A 16,563-nucleotide genomic window follows, 5' to 3' on the forward strand; every position below is an offset into this window, starting at 1 on the left:
GTCTTAGGAGTTCTGGACCTAAACGTCCATCCTGATGTCACCTCTGGACTTCCTAGGTACTTATGGACATAGGACTAAAGCAAGAGGTGACCCTGGAACTTCGGGGGGACAGGCCTGTGGCTAACCTGACTGTGTCTGTGGCAGCCTATACCTCTGCTGGGGATGGGCCCTGGAGTCTTCCTGTGCCCCTGGAGCCCTGGCGGCCAGGTAACTCCAAAGCCATGCCCAGGCCTCTTCCAGCTGCCCTTAGGATTGCCTCTTCCTGGCCCCCTTGACTTGCTCCCCATGCCTCTGAGTGCTCCCCCAACTTAGATTCTGTTCCTACCCTGAGCCTAACACAGAGCCTCCCTCAACCCCTTCACTTGTATCATGGCAGTCTCGCCCTCTCTGAGCACACTCCTCTCTGTCCTTTCTCCTCACAGGGCAAGGACAGCCACTCCACCATCTGGGTAAGGGCTTTTGTATTCCCCTTCTCTCCCCCACTTCAACATGCAGTGAGGGCATGTACTTTTCACGCCCCCCTTCATGCTTCCCAAGCACATTGCTCTAATCTTCCTCTTCTTTGGCTTCTGTGGTCCTTGATGGAGGTGCCTAGAGTGGCCCAGTGAGTGGTGTGGTTGAGTGGATAGATTCACAGACGCATGGGTATGTGGGGAGTAAATTAACAGATGCTGGGTGGATGGATGAGTTTGTGGAGACTGGGTTGAGAGATAGACTGAAGGATAGCCAGGCACAGTGGCACACAAAGTGAGTTTGATCCCAGCACTTAGGAGACAGAGACAGACAGATCTCTGTAAGTTGGAGACCAGCCTGATCTACACAGTGAGTTCCAGGCCAACCACATAGTGAGACCCTGTCTCCACAAAGAAAAAAAAATTGAAGGGTAGGTAGATGCATAGATGGATGGATATATGGGTGGGCATATGGAGTGTGAACTGTTATACACATAGATGAATGCATATATGGACAGGCTAATGGATAAATGGATGGATGGTTGGAAAGTCTGAGGGATAGACAGAACAGTGGAAGGAAGGAGGGAAGAAGGAGAGAAGGAAAGAGGAAAAGGGAGAAGGAAGGGGAGAGGTGCTCTCTTTCAAATATTCTTCAGCAATTGTCAAACATTCTTCCTATTCCCATAGTGTCCTCCTAGCATTGTAACAGCCGCCGCTTAGAGCGCAACTCACTTTCTTTAAATGCCCTTCATATATCTGCTCATACTTCTACCTCATCCACCCTCCTCTCCAGCCCCATTATAACCCTTCATTCCTTAAACATGCCCATTGCATACTCAACTTTTCCTTTTTTGAGACAGGGTCTCACTATGTAGCCCCTGGCTAGCCTGGAACTCTCTATGTAAATCAGGCTAGCCTGAAACTTTATGCTTGCCTCTGCCTCTGCCTCCTGAACACTGGGCCCAAAGGCATGCACCGCCATGCCCAGCTATACTCAACCTTTGTGTGTGTCTTATATCCATCACACATGACACAGTTGCATCCACTGAAAAATGTACAATCAGCTGGGTGGTGGTGGCGCACGCCTTTGATCCCAGCACTCGAGAGGCAGAGCCAGGCAGATCTCTTTGAGTTCGAGGCCAGTCAGGTCTACAGAGCAAGATCCAGGACAGGCATCAAAACTACACAAAGAAACCCTGTCTCGAAAAACCAAAAAAAAAAAGAGAGGGAGGGAGGGAGGGAGGAATGAAAGAAAGAAAGAAAGAAGGGAGGGAGGGAGGGAGGGAGGGAGGGAGGGAGGGAGGAAGGAAAGAAAGAAAGAAAGAAAGAAAGAAAGAAAGAAAGAAAAAGAAAGAAAGAAAGAAAGAAAGAAAGAAAGAAAGAAAGAAAGAAAAATGTACAGTCCACAACTGTCCCATACCCTATAGCTGTTTTTCCAGGAATTTTACCCACCTTAGTCCAAATGCCCTCGCCCTTAACAGTCCTGTTGCCTTTCTCTCTCTATGCCTCTCTGTGTCCTCCCTCTGTCCTCCTCCTCCTCCTCCTACACACACACACACACACACACACACACACACACACACACACGCACACTCACGACACTATACTCGAGTCCTTCCATGCTCTGTTCTATGCTCGTCCTTTCCTTATGCCCTCCCTATACCCCTCCTTTGCCGGTTCACACATTTTGCTTCTTTGCAGCACACTCTTTTGGTGCTAAATCACATTCCTAAAGATCACTGCTCATAGCCTGCCATGGTGGCACACACTTGCAACCCCAGCACTTGGAAGGCTATGGAGGCAGAAGAATTAGGAGTTCAAGCCCTCCTGAGCTACAACGAACCTTGTCTCTAAAAAGAAAAGAAAAGAAAAGAAAAGAAAAGAAAAGAAAAGAAAAGAAAAGAAAAGAAAAGAAAAGAAAAGAGGCAGGAACGTAGCTCAGCTACTAGAGTGCTTGCCTAGCATGCATGAGGCCCTGGGTCCCATCCCCAGCACTATATAAGCCAGGCATGATGGTACATGCCTGAAACCCCAGCAGAAGGATGAGATGTTAAAGGTTGTCCTTGGCTGCATACTAAGTTTGAGGCTAGCCTGGGGTTCATTTGACTCAAAACAAAAACTGTGGACGTTTCTCATTTGCCTTGTGCCACCAAACTCCTCCAGTGGCCACACACTTTGCACACACACTTCCCCTCTGCACTTGTATTTCTCTCTCATTGCTCTCCTCATTGAGCACCCCCCAGAGATTCCTTAGTTCTTTGCTCCCCAGCCTTCAGCTGCTTGCACCGTGCTCCATGCACTATACTGCGCTGTGTGGAGCTGTGTGGATTCTCTCCCTCGCTCACCTGCCTGTCCACACCCAGGTCACTTCCTTGCACAGTTATCCTGCCACTCTCTCCCCTTCCTCCCCTGTACTATTTCAGATTGTCTCCCACATTCATCCGTCCTTCACATACACCTACTGTAGGCACATCTGACCTTCCCTTTCCACCCAGTTCCACTCCAGCCTCCCTCCCATGTCACTCCTTCTTGGACCCCAGGGAACTGGATCCAGGGACCTTAGCCATGATCTATCCCCCATGCCCCCTGACAGTGAGTGAACCCTCACCTCCTGCCTTCTCGTGGCCCTGGTGGTATGTACTGCTGGGAGCAGTTGTGGCCGCTGCCTGTGTCCTCATCTTGGCCCTGTTCCTTGTCCATCGGAGGAAGAAGGAGACCCGCTATGGGTGAGTTAGAACTCCATGGGAGAGGCCCTGTGGACAGGGATGGAGAGGCTGGAGACAAGGAAAACCGAAGAGGAGGGTGTGTGTGTGTGTGTGTGTGTGTGTGTGTGTGTGTGTGTGTGTGAAGTGGAAGGGATGGAAGGCAGAGGGTGGTGGTTCAAGATGTGCTCTGCCAGCACTAGCAGAGAGAGCAACCCAGGTTGGGAGTGTACGGGTGCTTGCTTTTGTCCCCACTAGAAGGACAGGGTTCCAAAAGGTTCTGTTCATGACCCGCCTTTTCCCTTCTCCCTCTAGGGAGGTATTCGAGCCGACAATGGAGAGAGGTGAACTGGTAGTCAGGTATCGTGTCCGAAAGTCCTACAGTCGCCGGACCACCGAAGCCACCTGTAAGTGAACTCCACATCTCCTTCCATGCATTGGTCAGTCGCTTGAAAAAAAAAAAATCTCTGTAGGTGATCTGAGATTCTGTAGATGCTTGAGAGAAAAGTTTCTGAAGGTCTTTAGAACACAAGGTCTTTAGAGCCTCAGGCCGTAGGGATAGTGAAGCCTGGACCACACATAGCTTTGGAACAATAGAAGGCAGGGTGCTGTGTGTTCTCACCACTGTGACAAAAACAACTTCAAGAAGAAAGGGTTAATGTTGGCTCAGAGTTTGAGGGTATGACTGGTCCATGGTGATGAGGAAAGGCTGGGGCAGCTGGAGCATTGGCTGGCTGGTCAGTTTCAGTCTGCAGTCAGGAAGCACAGAGAGATGGAGGCTTCGTGCTCGGTTCGATTTCTCCCTTTTATTTGGTCCAGAATCCCAGCCCATGGAATAGTGTAGCCCACATTTAAGGTGGGTCTTCCCATCTCAGTTCCTAGTTCAGAAACTCCCTCCAACGCATGCATAGAGGCTGTGGCCTAGGTAATCCTAGATCCTGCCTGGTTGATATTAACCATAACGAATAAGTATTTGGGGTTTTGTTCATTTTGAGACAAAGCGCAGGCTGAACTTTAATTTCTTTTGCCTCCAATCTCCCAAGCACTGAGACTCTTCTGGCTCTTTCCTTTTCATTCTTTCTTTCTTCTCCTTCCTCCTCCTCCTCCTCCTTCTTCTCTTCCTCCTCTTTCTCTTTCTCCTCCTCCTCTTCCTCCTTCTCCTTTTTCTCCTCCTTTTCTCCTCTTCTCCTCCTCCTCCTCTTCTCCTCCCCCTCCTCCTTCTAATACAGTCTCACTCTGTAACCAAAGCCAGCCACAAACTTCCAACCTTCCTGTCCCCACCTCCTGAGCACTGGGACATGGGCCACCATGCCATGCCAGGTTAGGATCATTGAATCTCAGACACAGTAAATCTTAGGAACACCAAAATCTAAGAGCCAGCCGGGCGCGACGGTGGCGCACACCTCTAATCCCAGCACTTGGGAAGCAGAGCCAGGTGGATCTCTGTGGGTTCAAGGCCAGCCTGGTTTACAGAACGAGAACCAGGACAGGCACCAAAACTACAGAGACAACCTGTCTCGGAAGAAAAAAAAAAATCTAAGAGCCAGACGATCTTGGGGAAATGATGATGATGATGGAGAAAATGATGGTGGATGATACTGACATGAGATGATGATGACAATGACAGAGGCATGACATCCCCCCATGCTTTTCTTTTTTGTTTCTTTTCTTTTTCTTTTGGTTTTTTTTGAGACAGGGTTTCTCTGTGTAGCTTTGGAGCCTGTCCTGGAACTCACTCTGTAGCCCAGGCTGGCCTCGAACTCACAAAGATCCGCCTGGCTCTGCCTCTCGAGTGCTGGGATTAAAGGCGTGTGCCACCACCGCCCGGCTCCCCCTATGCTTTTCTAAGCTTTCATGACATCCCACCCACCCCCACACATACACTTTTCTAAGCATTCGATACACATCACCTCATTTGATCCTCAAAACCCAAAGACATGGGTGCCTGTTCTCACCTTCACTTCAAAGATGAGGGAGCTGTAGCATAAAGTAGCTGAGCAATTTGCTCAGTGTGATGAAACTTGTCAGATGAATAAGTGAGATTTAAACCCAGCCAGTTCTGTCATTTTTGTTTGGTTTCGTTTATTTTTGATAGGGTCTCAGGCTGCTCTTAAACTTTCTGTGGAGCCAAGATTCTCTTAAAGTTCTGATCCTACTGCCTCCAACTTGTTCTGAAGCTCACTCCCCTCCCCTCTCTCTTCTCCTCCCTCTTTCCTGGGGCTGTAACTCAGGGCCTTACCTATGCTAGGCAAGCAGGGTACCACAGACTCATACCCTTGCCTTCTTGAGGTAGTGTCTCACCAGTAGCTCAGGCTAGACTTGAATTCTCCTCCATCCTCCTGCCTCAGATTCCCATATTTTGGGATTACATAAGTGTGTCACCATATACAACGAGAAGTCAATACTTCTGCCACACCCAGAAATGGCCTCTTGAATTATCAAACATTAGAAACAATAGAATTATAGACTCAGTCTTGGTGTGAACAATAATATGCTTAGCACTTATAATTTTGAAAATCATATGGTCTTAGAACCGAAGACTCTTAAGATCATAGAGTCACAGAAGGTCCCAGTTTAGGGTGACCCTCAGAGGCACCACCCATTAAAGTGCCTCGGTTTTCCAGCTGGGGAAACTGAAATCCAGAGAGCAAAGGGACAGAGCTAAGTCTAGATCTAGCACGCAGACTGCCAGGGTCCCAGGGGATGCTGGGAAGGTCTGGGAAAGACATTGATGTAGACAAGGAGGTGACAGCAGTAGTGGCTGCAGTGATCTGATGGAGTCACACACAGCCGCAGTTCTTGAAGCGTGAGTCTGGTCCCGAGAGGTTCCTGAGGACTGGGCTGGACATTCCTGAGGTCAAAGTGATTTTCACAGTGATACCAAGATGCTACTTGCTCTTTTGCACCCTCATTCTCTATAAACTTTCAAGGGAGTTTCCCTTGGGCTCCCTGATCTGTGATAATATCATCAACAATCTGTAGTCAAAGGAACATATGCTGTGTGTTATTGTGTTTTTAAAAAACTATTGTCAGGGGCTAGCAAGATGACTCGTTGGTTAAGAGCATTTGCTGCCTTTCCAGAGGACCTGGATTTGATTCCCAGCATCCACATGGTGGCTCACAAACATCTATGACTCCTGTGCCAGGGTATCTGATGCCCTCTTCTGGCCTCCATGGGTACTGCATTACATGGTACACAGATACACATGCAGGCAAAACACCCATACCTACATACATATAAACAAAATTTAAAAAATAAACTATTATCTTAAATGAGACACAGTTGCAGATCGTGGGAGGCTAAATCCAGGAACATCCAAAGTTTAAGGTTTGCCTGGACTAGGTTGAGTTCAAGGCTAGCCCGTGTAACTTAGTGAGACTGTCTCAAAAGAAAAAGTAAAAAGGGGTCTGGGGATGTAGCCCAATCTTCAGTAGTAGAAAGAACACTGATCTAGAATCCTCTAGTGAGGGGCTGGAAGTGTAGCTCAGTAGTAGAGCTCCTGCCTAGACTACCCCAGTGAGGGGCTGGAGGTGTGGCTCAGTGGTAGAGCCCCTGCCTAGAATCCCCCAGTCAGGGGCTGGGGTGTGGCTCAGTGGTAGAGCCCCTGCCTAGAACCCCCCAGGGAGGGGCTGGGAACATGGTTAGTTTGAGCTGCATATTAAGACTTTTTTTTTTTTTTTTAATGAATTGAACTCAGTGTCCTTTGTACTACCTAATAGTATTCTTTTTTTTTTTTCTTTTTTTTTTTTGTTTTTCAAGACAGAGTTTCTCTGTATAGCTTTTCGCCTTTCCTGGAACTCGCTTTGTAGACCAGGCTGGCCTCGAACTCACACAGATCTGCCTACCTCTGCCTCCCAAGTGCTGGGATCAAAGGCGTGCGCCACCACCGCCTGGCTTAATAGTATTCTTTTTTTTTTTTTTTTTTTTTTTTGGTTTTTCGAGACAGGGTTTCTCTGTGTAGCTTTGCGCCTTTCCTGGTTAATAGTATTCTTATATGAAGACTATGGATTCTATTTTGTTTTGGTTTGGTTTGGTTTTTTTCGTTGTTGTTGTTTTTGTTTGTTTGTTTTTGAGACAGAGTTCTCTGTGTAGTTTTGGAGCCTGTCTTGGAACTCACTCTGTAGATCAGGCTCTCCTTGAACTCACAGAGATCCACCTGGTTCTGCCTCCCAAGTGCTGGGATTTAAGTGTGTGCCACCCCCGCCCGGCATTGTTGTGTTGTTGGTAGTGGTTTATTGTTTGAGATAGGGTCTCAGTATGTAGCCCCCACTGACCTCAAATTCATTATATAGACCAGGCTGGCCTTAAACTCACAGAGATATGCCTGCCTCTGCCTTCCAAGGTGCTAAAGATATATATATTTTTAGACTGGCCCCCTTATGTAGCCCAGGCTGGCCTCAAGCTCAAAGCAATTTGCCTGTTTTTTCTTCCTGGGGAGGACTAGAGGAATGTTATACCATACCTGGCCTTACTTATTTTGTAATCACATAATTATATTTATGGAGTACAGTTTCTGGAATACAAGGAGATAATTAGATACTTGTGTATAGTGTGTAATTATCAAGTCTGGGTGATTAGCTAATTAGGCTTTGCATGTCCTTGAAACACTTGTGGTTCCTTTGTGCTGGTAACCTTCAGCTTCTGAAGAACTGAGTGTTTAACAGCTGGTACAGAGAGTACTGACCAGTTAGGGTGCCCACTGGAGCCAGGCTGTGGCCAGGTTTTCACCTTGTGTTTCCTTCTACAGAGCAGATTTAGAGGCTACAGCAGTTGGGATGGGTTGAGTGCTTGAGACAGGAGCTAATTTTGAACCAATGTGGAAGTGATTCAGTGATTGACAATGCCTATGTTCCTCCTGGCACATATTGCCTAAACATCAACCCTTCCATGAGGCTCTGTCCACCTCTTTTCAGTGAACAGCCTAGGCATCAGTGAAGAGCTGAAGGAGAAACTACGAGATGTCATGGTAGATCGGCATAAGGTGGCCTTGGGGAAGACTCTGGGCGAAGGTGAGTCACACACACACACACACACACACACACACACACACACACACACACCCTAAGATTCCTCTCTCCCCAGTTCTCAGCCACCTGAAGGAAATAACCATTCCCACGGGTCCCTCTGAGGTCAATATCTTTTATCTTCTGCTACAGGAGAGTTTGGAGCAGTGATGGAGGGCCAGCTCAACCAGGATGACTCCATCCTCAAGGTTGCCGTAAAGACAATGAAAAGTGAGTATGTAGGCATGTGCATGTACCTGTAGGGCCCTAGTCCCTAACCCAAAACTCTTTCCTATGCTCTGGGAAAGCGTCAGTTAGAAAATGGAGCCCATACCAGACACTTGAATAAAAGGAATTGAATTCGGGAACACTGCTATCACGTTGAATGAAAGTCAGATTGACATAATAACTGAGGCATCAAAACAAACAGATTAGCCACAACAGGAAGTCACTTCCACCTCTAGGCTGAAGGGCAGAGGGAGGAAACTGTTGCCAGAGCCCATGGCCAGTGAGAAGTTGAGAACACACAGAATCAAGGGCTTCCCTGGGGGAGTCAGAAACCTGATGGGCCTGCAATAGCTCCGAGGTGATTCTGGAAGCAGAAAAAGGGTGAGATAGCCTGCCCTCTCCCCTCTTCTCCCTCAATTGCCAGCCTCCCACCAGTGTCTGCTGCTGACAGACTCCCGCAGGGAAGGGAGCTTGGAAATGAAGCTTTCGAGGAGGACAGGACAGAATGATGCACAGTTGGCCACTTCATGTATCGGCTGTGACTCTACCTCCCCCACCCTTCCTTCCTTGCTTGGAAAAGTCATTCATAATGTCGCTATTTCCTAGGGCTATTATGAGACAAAGCATTACATGCCAGTGGTGGCGTGTAATACATACTGTTAACGTAGGTGTGACTATATCGCCGGGGAGGGTAAGAGTGAGTCCAGAATCAAATAGCACAAGAAGTCAAGGGGGGGATTCTTCCTATGCTGTTGGAGCCCACTAGGTTTCCTAGTGGCTGTACCCAGCAGGACTGCATAAGAGGTTGACCGGACCACAGGCCAGGGTACCAGGTGTTTGTAAGGATGTAACTAGCAAGGGGGAGGACTTTTGCTCCGCCCCTTGGTATTGTTATAAATAGACCTTTGGAATAAAGTTCTGGGCCTGTTTGGATAAGGATCCAGGCCCACCCGAGTCTATCCTGTGTTTTCTCTCTGTTCTCTCTCCTCACTATTTTTTTTTCCCCTGAGCTGAGGACCGAACCCAGGGCCTTGTGCTTGCCAGGCAAACACTCTACCACTGAACTAAATCCCCAACCCTCTCCTCACTATTTCTAACTAAGTCTCTTATCCCTCGGTCCTCAAGAGTTCCTGGGGTAAATAAGTGTGGGGGCTGGTCCTCTACACTATACAGGAAGAAAAGCCTGGAGGGGTCGGGCAAGGGCTGGAGGCGAGAGAGGGTTGATCTTTTATGAATTATAAAGTTTAAGGGCTTCAGCTACAGAATCATTAATGCATTTGCATATTCATCACTGAGCATCTCCTGTACACTGGGTTAAGCTGTTTGGGAGGTGGGGGTGCTGAAGACTGCAGAGCCCTGCACATGCCAGACAAATACCCTACCTCAGAGCTACTTTCCACTGCTTTTATTTTTTATTTTTTATTTATTTATTTTTCTTTTTGGTTTTTCGAGACAGGGTTTCTCTGTGTAGCTTTGCGCCTTTCCTGGAACTCACTTGGTAGCCCAGGCTGGCCTCGAACTCACAGAGATCCGCCTGCCTCTGCCTCCCGAATGCTGGGATTAAAGGCGTGCGCCACCACCACCCGGCCCTTTATTTTTTCATTTTAAAGTGGTTTTTTTTTTTTAAATGTATATTGGTGTTTTGCCTACAAGTATGTCTGTGTGAGGGTATTGGATCCCCTGGAACTGAAATTACAGACAGGTGTGAGCTGCCATGTGGGTGTTGGGACTTAAATCCTCTGGAGGAACAGCCAGTGCTCTTAACCCTTGAGCCATCCCTCCAGCCGCTTATTTTTTCATTTTTAAGACAGCATCTCATCATGCGTATAAGGCTGGCTTCCAACTCATAATCTTCCTCCCTCTGCCGACTTGACAAGTATACACCACCATGCCCTGCCTCCTCGTCTTTCAAACTGGCTAATAAGGTGGCATAAGCTGATAACCCCAACATTTGAGAGGCTGGGGCAGAAGGATCATAAGTTTCAAGCCAGCCTGGGCTACAGACTGAGATCTTGTCTAAAGAAAAAAGTGCTTCAGTGGTAGAATGCTTGGCTAGAATCCCCCAGTGAGGGGCTGGGGTGTGGCTCAGTGGTAGAGCCCCTGCCTAGAATCCCCCAGTGAGGGGCTGGGGTGTGGCTCAGTGGTAGAGCCCCTGCCTAGAATCCTCCAGTGAGGGGCTGGGGTGTGGTTCAGTGGTAGAGCCCCTGCCTAGAATCCCCCAGTGAGGGGCTGGGGTGTGGCTCAGTGGTAGAACCCCTGCCTAGAATCCCCCAATGAGGGGCTGGAGTGTGACTCAGTGGTAGAGCCCCTGCCTAGAATCCCCCAGTGAGGGGCTGGGGTGTGGTTCAGTGGTAGAGCCCCTGCCTAGAATTCCCCAGTGAGGGGCTGGGGGTGTGGCTCAATGGTAGAGCACTTGCCTAGACTCTCCCTCTAGAGGGATTGCCTTGTGTTTCCAAGACCCTGGGCTCTCTCCTCAGCACTACGTAAATAAGCAAACAAACTAACACTATGTACATCTATTAAGGATAAAATAATTTAACATAAGTAAAACAGTGAGTCTGGCATCTTAAGACGCAGTAATACCGTTTGATGAAGATGAGTGATGATGATGCTGGAGGAGGGAAGGAGTCCTCTCCCTCCCTCCCTCCCTCCCTCCCTCCCTCCCTCCCTCCCTCCCTCCTTCCCCCCTCCCTTCTCACTCACCTCCCTTTCTCTCCTAAGTTGCCATCTGCACAAGATCAGAGCTGGAGGATTTCCTGAGTGAAGCTGTCTGCATGAAGGAATTCGACCACCCCAACGTCATGAGGCTCATTGGTGAGGGAGGGGCATGTTCCCTCAGGGCCACCCCAGAGCACAGACCACCTCCTTCTGTGCTGGAAAGATCAATCTTCCTGGCTCCCCACCCGCCTCTCCTTCAGGATCAGCAAGCTCCCCTTCTTTTGCTCCCTCAACTTGGAATGTGACCTCTGAACTGTTCCCAGAAATAGCGGAGGTCCCCAGGAGGGCTCCGGAAACATCCCTGGGAAATGGCTTCTCTGAAGGAAGCCACATCCTTACCACCCTCTCCCAAACAATGCGGAGATTAGATTTAAGGGAGTGGGAAAAGGGGAGGCTGAGTCTGTCTGGGAGTGGGGTTGGGTTCCCCTCAAAAGAGTCTACCAGAATGACCGATCTTCCTTGTGTGTGTGTGTGTGGGGGGGTGCTCAGGTGTCTGTTTCCAGGGTTCTGACTGAGAGGGTTAATGACTGATCTTCCTTGTGTGGGGGGTGCTCAGGTGTCTGTTTCCAGGGTTCTGACCGAGAGGGTTTCCCAGAACCTGTGGTCATCTTGCCTTTCATGAAACATGGAGACCTACACAGTTTTCTCCTGTATTCCCGGCTCGGGGACCAGCCAGTGGTGAGGAGCACTTATTTTTCCCCATCCATTAGCATTCATGCAGACCTACTAGCTGTGGAGAAGGAAGGAGACAGTTTACCTCAGGCTTGCTCTGTGGATCCTGTACTGCAGGGACGGACAAGGCAATAAATAAGTTAACCGAAAGAAGCAACAGCATTGAGAGCTACTAAGGAAATGCAGAAGGAAGGATGATAAGGAGGCCTTGGAATTAATTTGGCTGGAGGGAAGGGCCTGACTAAAGGGGTGACCTTGAAGGAAGCACTGACTGAGGAGCTATTGGGAGATCCATTCCAACCAAATGCTTAGCATGGCCCAGGGTCTGAAGACCACGAAAGGGCCCCTGTCTGAAGTGTGTGTCAGAAGCTAAAACAATAGCCCACCAAGTCAGAGAGGGATAGATTTTCTAGGATCCTCTTACCTATGAAAAGCTACAGGAAAAGTTGATGTTCTCAAAGCCCTGGAAAACCACAGCAGACCCAGCTAGGCACACACAGGGAAGGAAGGAGGACTGAGGAATAAGACAGGGTTTCTCTGTGTAGTCTTGGTGCCTGTCCTGAAACTCTCTCTGTAGACCAGGTTAGCCTTGAACTCACAGAGACCAGCCTGCCTCCTGAGTGCTGGGATCAAAGGCGGGACTGAAGGTGTGCGCCAAGCTGCCCAGCTGAAGTGAGGCACTTTTATGACTCTTTTGACCACGCCCTCTCTTGGCTACCTCCCCAGTTCCTGCCTACTCAGATGCTGGTGAAGTTCATGGCCGACATTGCCAGTGGTATGGAGTACCTAAGTACCAAGAGATTCATACACCGGGACCTGGCTGCTAGGAACTGCATGTGAGTTGCAAGTCCCCTGGAAAGCCCCTCCTTCCTCAAGGAGCTTCCTCCCCATTCCCCAGGATGAAAGAGAAACGAGCCATTAGGGAAAGTTGGACCCCCAGACAAGGTTAAAAGAAGTGTGGCACTCAACTTTTTGTGGCTGTGACAAACCTAAGAAAACCAAGTGGAAGAGGAAAGAAGGATTCCAGGTCATGGTCACCTGGGATGAGCCAGGTGGGAAGGTGTGAGATGGTGATAGACAGCATGGTAAAGGCAGAGCTGCTTACCTTGTGGGAGCAGGAAATCGGAGAGACACAGAGCCCCATCAGAGGTACCACCCCAGTGATCTAATTCCTTCAGCTAGGTACTGTCTCATAATAACCACTCAGTTGTGAACTTTTCTATGGGTCACATCCCCTTGGGCCCCTCTCCAGAGCATCACCAGCTGGGGACCAAGCCTTCAGCACATCACCCTTTGCAGGGTGACACTTCATATCCAAATCATAAGAGAACACCAGCAAGGAGGTGGGGAAGGCTTTCTAGAGAGGTCCTGAAACTGAGGTCTTTATTGTTGTTCATTTATTTGGGTGGAACCCTGGCTGTCTTGAAAGCTGCTATGTAGCCCAGGCTGGCCTTAAGCTCACAGAGATCCTCCTATCCCTGCCTCCTGAGTGACGGGAATAAAGGCAAGCATCACCACTCCTGGCTAAACTGAGGTCTTGGAGGATTTAGATGTGGAGAGAGAAGAAATGGGAGGCAGGGGCAGCTTATTGTACAGCCTGAGGTGAATGAAGGGACAGAGGTGACAGGTGGTGGTAACATGAGCCTCATTTCTGTCTCTTCTACACTGAGTGTCTTCCCTAGGACTACTCTGGAGGAGAGCCACATTGGATAAGAGGACTCTGCAGAAAAACACAAACAGAAAATAGGCCTGAACTGGAATTAAAAGATGAAGGTGCAGGGCAGGCCATCATAGACTTAGAATATTAGTCTCAGCCAGGCGGTGGTGGCACACGGCTTTAATCCCGGCACTCAGGAGACAGAAGTAGGCAGATCTCTGTGAGTTCAAGGCCAGCCTGGCCTACAGAGCAAGTTCCAGGACAGCCAAGGCTGCACAGAGAAACCCTGTCTTAAAAATAATGAAACAAAATTAATTAATTAATGACATATTCTTTTGCTCAAGCCAAGGCCAGTTGGCTGATATGATGTCCTCTATTTAAAAGGTGGTGTTTGCTGGATGGTATTCACTGGCATGAAAGTCTTGGACTTTTTTTTTTTTTAAATGTAGATGCTGGCTGGATATATGGATGTGTTTAGTTATCATTTGTGCCCATCCTGATACACACACACCATGTGAGGTTTTTACTTTGTTTCTTTGTTGGTTTTTTTGGGTCAGTGTTTTTTGGGCTTTTTGCTTGTTTGTTTGTTTTGTCCACCTTTGTTTGGGTTTATTTGGCTTGCTTTTTAAAAAGATTTATTTATTTGTATTTTATAAGTTTAGGTATTTTGACTACATGTGTGTACACTACATGTGACCAGTGCCCAAACAGACCAGAAGAGGGCACCAGAGTTAAAGACTGCTGTGAGCTGCTACATGGGTGCTGGGAATCAAACCTGGGTCCTCAGTTAAAACGTGTGCTCTGTGCTCTTAACTGTTGAGATATCTCTCCAGGCTCATTGCTTTTTTTTAAAAAAAAAAATTATTTATTTTATGTGTATGGATGAGTTATGGATGGTTGTGAGCCACCATTGGATGCTGGGAATCAAACCCAGGTCCTCTTCAAGAGTAACAAGTGCTCTTAACTGCTGAGCCATCTCTGCAGCCTCCATAGTTTGTTTTCTTGAAACAGGGTCTCAACAACTCAGGTTGGCCTTGAACTTACTATGCAGCCAAAGGTGACTTTGAATGAATCCTTCTTCCTCTACCTTCCAAGTGCTGAGATTAGAGATATACACCATCATTCTTGGCTTTGTGTGTGTGTGTGTGTGTGTGTGTGTGTGTGTGTGTGTGTGTGTGTGTGTTAAGACTAATACTACTCAGGATTGCCTGGAACTCATGATGTAGACCATGCTGACCTTGAACACATAATCCTCCTGCCTCAGCCTTTCAATTGCTGGTATTACAGGTATGTGAGACCACCACTGATGATGGGCACATTTCTGTGTATTTTGTATACATCAAGAGTGCTAAATAAAAGGGGGCGTACTGGAGAAATGGCTCAGGGGCTAAGAGTGCTTACTGCTCTTCCATCTAGGACCCAAGCTCACTTCCCAGTACCCATATCATCATCAGTTTACAACTGTGACTCCAGCTCCAAAGAGATCCTACACTTCTGGCCTCCGGACACCTGTACTCATATGCACAAACCTACACGCAGGCATTCACATACACATAATTGAAATAATAAATTTTTTTAATTAAAAAAAAAAGAACCAAGGACTCAGGAGTTTGAAAAGGATCTCGAGACTCTGATAGAAAGCTAAAACCGAAGAAGCCTCTAGAAGCCCTTTTGTCCAGACTCAGTCTAGCAGGAAGAAGTAAAGCACTTCCCTATGGGACTGGGGTGAGAGTTTAGGAGTCATACCCCCACACACACACCACGACCATGGGATCAGGCTTCCTGGTAGAGCTGACCCATGTTCTGACGTTATTGCTTTTTCTCAATCTGAGCAGGCTGAATGAGAACATGTCCGTGTGTGTGGCAGACTTCGGACTCTCCAAGAAGATCTACAATGGGGACTACTACCGCCAAGGGCGCATTGCCAAGATGCCAGTCAAGTGGATTGCCATCGAGAGTCTGGCAGATCGAGTCTACACCAGCAAGAGTGATGTGGTAGGTGTGCCCCAGCCAGGAGTGGGTAATCATGCAGTGTGTGGGGTAAGTGACGAGACCTGAGAAGCTGCAGAGCTGCTCACAGGGACCTGTGGGCTTCCTTGCACAGGAATCTGTCTGTGGGACCTGGACATGTTTGGGAATGTATGAAGAGTATATGTACATGGCTAGAATAGTGGCAGGGTGGGCAGTTTAAGTTAGGAAGCAGTGGTGACCAAGTATGCCATACAGTGTGTGCAACGTGGGCATAAAGGGTGACATGTGACATCATGTAAATGTGTGCATGGGTGTGCATATCTCTACATCCTCTGAAGTCAGTCGTGTGTGTGTGTGTGTGTGTGTGTGTGTGTGTGTGTGTGTATACCTGTGATACATATATACCGCTGTCAACAAATGCCCTTGTAAGTGTTGTGTGCCTGAACTTACGTGTTGGAGGTGTCTTTGTGTAGGAGAGACCTTTTCACTGCCTTCCCCTACTCTGACAGTGGTCCTTCGGCGTGACAATGTGGGAGATCGCCACCCGAGGCCAAACTCCCTATCCAGGAGTGGAGAACAGTGAGATTTACGACTACCTACGCCAGGGAAATCGCCTGAAACAGCCTGTGGACTGCCTGGATGGCCTGTGAGGATCTTTAGGACTCCCTAATCCCACTTCAGAATTTACTCCCACCCTCAATTACCCACACAGAGCACCCAACATCTCCAGGACTGGCTAAATGTGCATGGAATCCCAATCCCTCAGAATATTGAGAAACCCATTTGCCTCTCATGAATGCTCTGAGCTGTGCCACTCCTAGTCAGCCAGTGGGGATGCAAGGTATCTTTTCCAGCTCTGTCTGTTGTGTGGAATGCGGGCTGGTCAGCCCCTTCCCACCTCAATCAGGTATTCTTTTTGTTTTTGTTTTTCAAGACAGGGTTTCTCTATGTAGCCCTGGCTGTCCTGGGGAACTCAACTCTGTAGACCAGGCTGGCCTCAAACTCACAGAGATTCACTTGCCTCTGCCTCCTGAGTGCTGGGATTAAAGGCATGCGCCAGCACTGCCCGCAGGCAGGTATTCTTAAAACAACTGCATACAACCTTCCTGGGCAGCCCTGGCCCTGAGACACCAACCTCCCATGTTCCCTCACCCCCCAT

At 48.4% G+C, this 16,563-nt stretch overlaps 1 protein-coding gene across 4 annotated transcripts in view; it reads left to right on the forward strand.

The window, feature by feature from the left end:
• The window catches only part of Axl (AXL receptor tyrosine kinase), a 33,504-nt gene that overhangs the window by 13,953 nt on the left and 2,988 nt on the right, over window positions 1–16,563 (forward strand). Inside the window, exons 9-19 of one of the 4 annotated variants that reach the window (XM_028859873.2) lie at window positions 57–207; window positions 423–449; window positions 3,046–3,178; window positions 3,470–3,561; window positions 8,069–8,164; window positions 8,312–8,389; window positions 11,108–11,200; window positions 11,661–11,782; window positions 12,503–12,612; window positions 15,269–15,428; window positions 15,914–16,050. In XM_028859873.2, coding sequence (XP_028715706.1) covers window positions 57–207; window positions 423–449; window positions 3,046–3,178; window positions 3,470–3,561; window positions 8,069–8,164; window positions 8,312–8,389; window positions 11,108–11,200; window positions 11,661–11,782; window positions 12,503–12,612; window positions 15,269–15,428; window positions 15,914–16,050 — 1,199 coding nt within the window. The remainder of the gene's footprint in view (window positions 1–56; window positions 208–422; window positions 450–3,045; window positions 3,179–3,469; window positions 3,562–8,068; window positions 8,165–8,311; window positions 8,390–11,107; window positions 11,201–11,660; window positions 11,783–12,502; window positions 12,613–15,268; window positions 15,429–15,913; window positions 16,051–16,563) is intronic. The other 3 variants (XM_028859875.2, XM_028859876.2, XM_037201245.1) reach the window with 3 other exon arrangements.

Source organism: Peromyscus leucopus, chromosome 1 (assembly GCF_004664715.2).
Source record: "Peromyscus leucopus breed LL Stock chromosome 1, UCI_PerLeu_2.1, whole genome shotgun sequence".
In the NCBI taxonomy this organism is placed as follows: Eukaryota; Metazoa; Chordata; class Mammalia; order Rodentia; family Cricetidae; genus Peromyscus; species Peromyscus leucopus.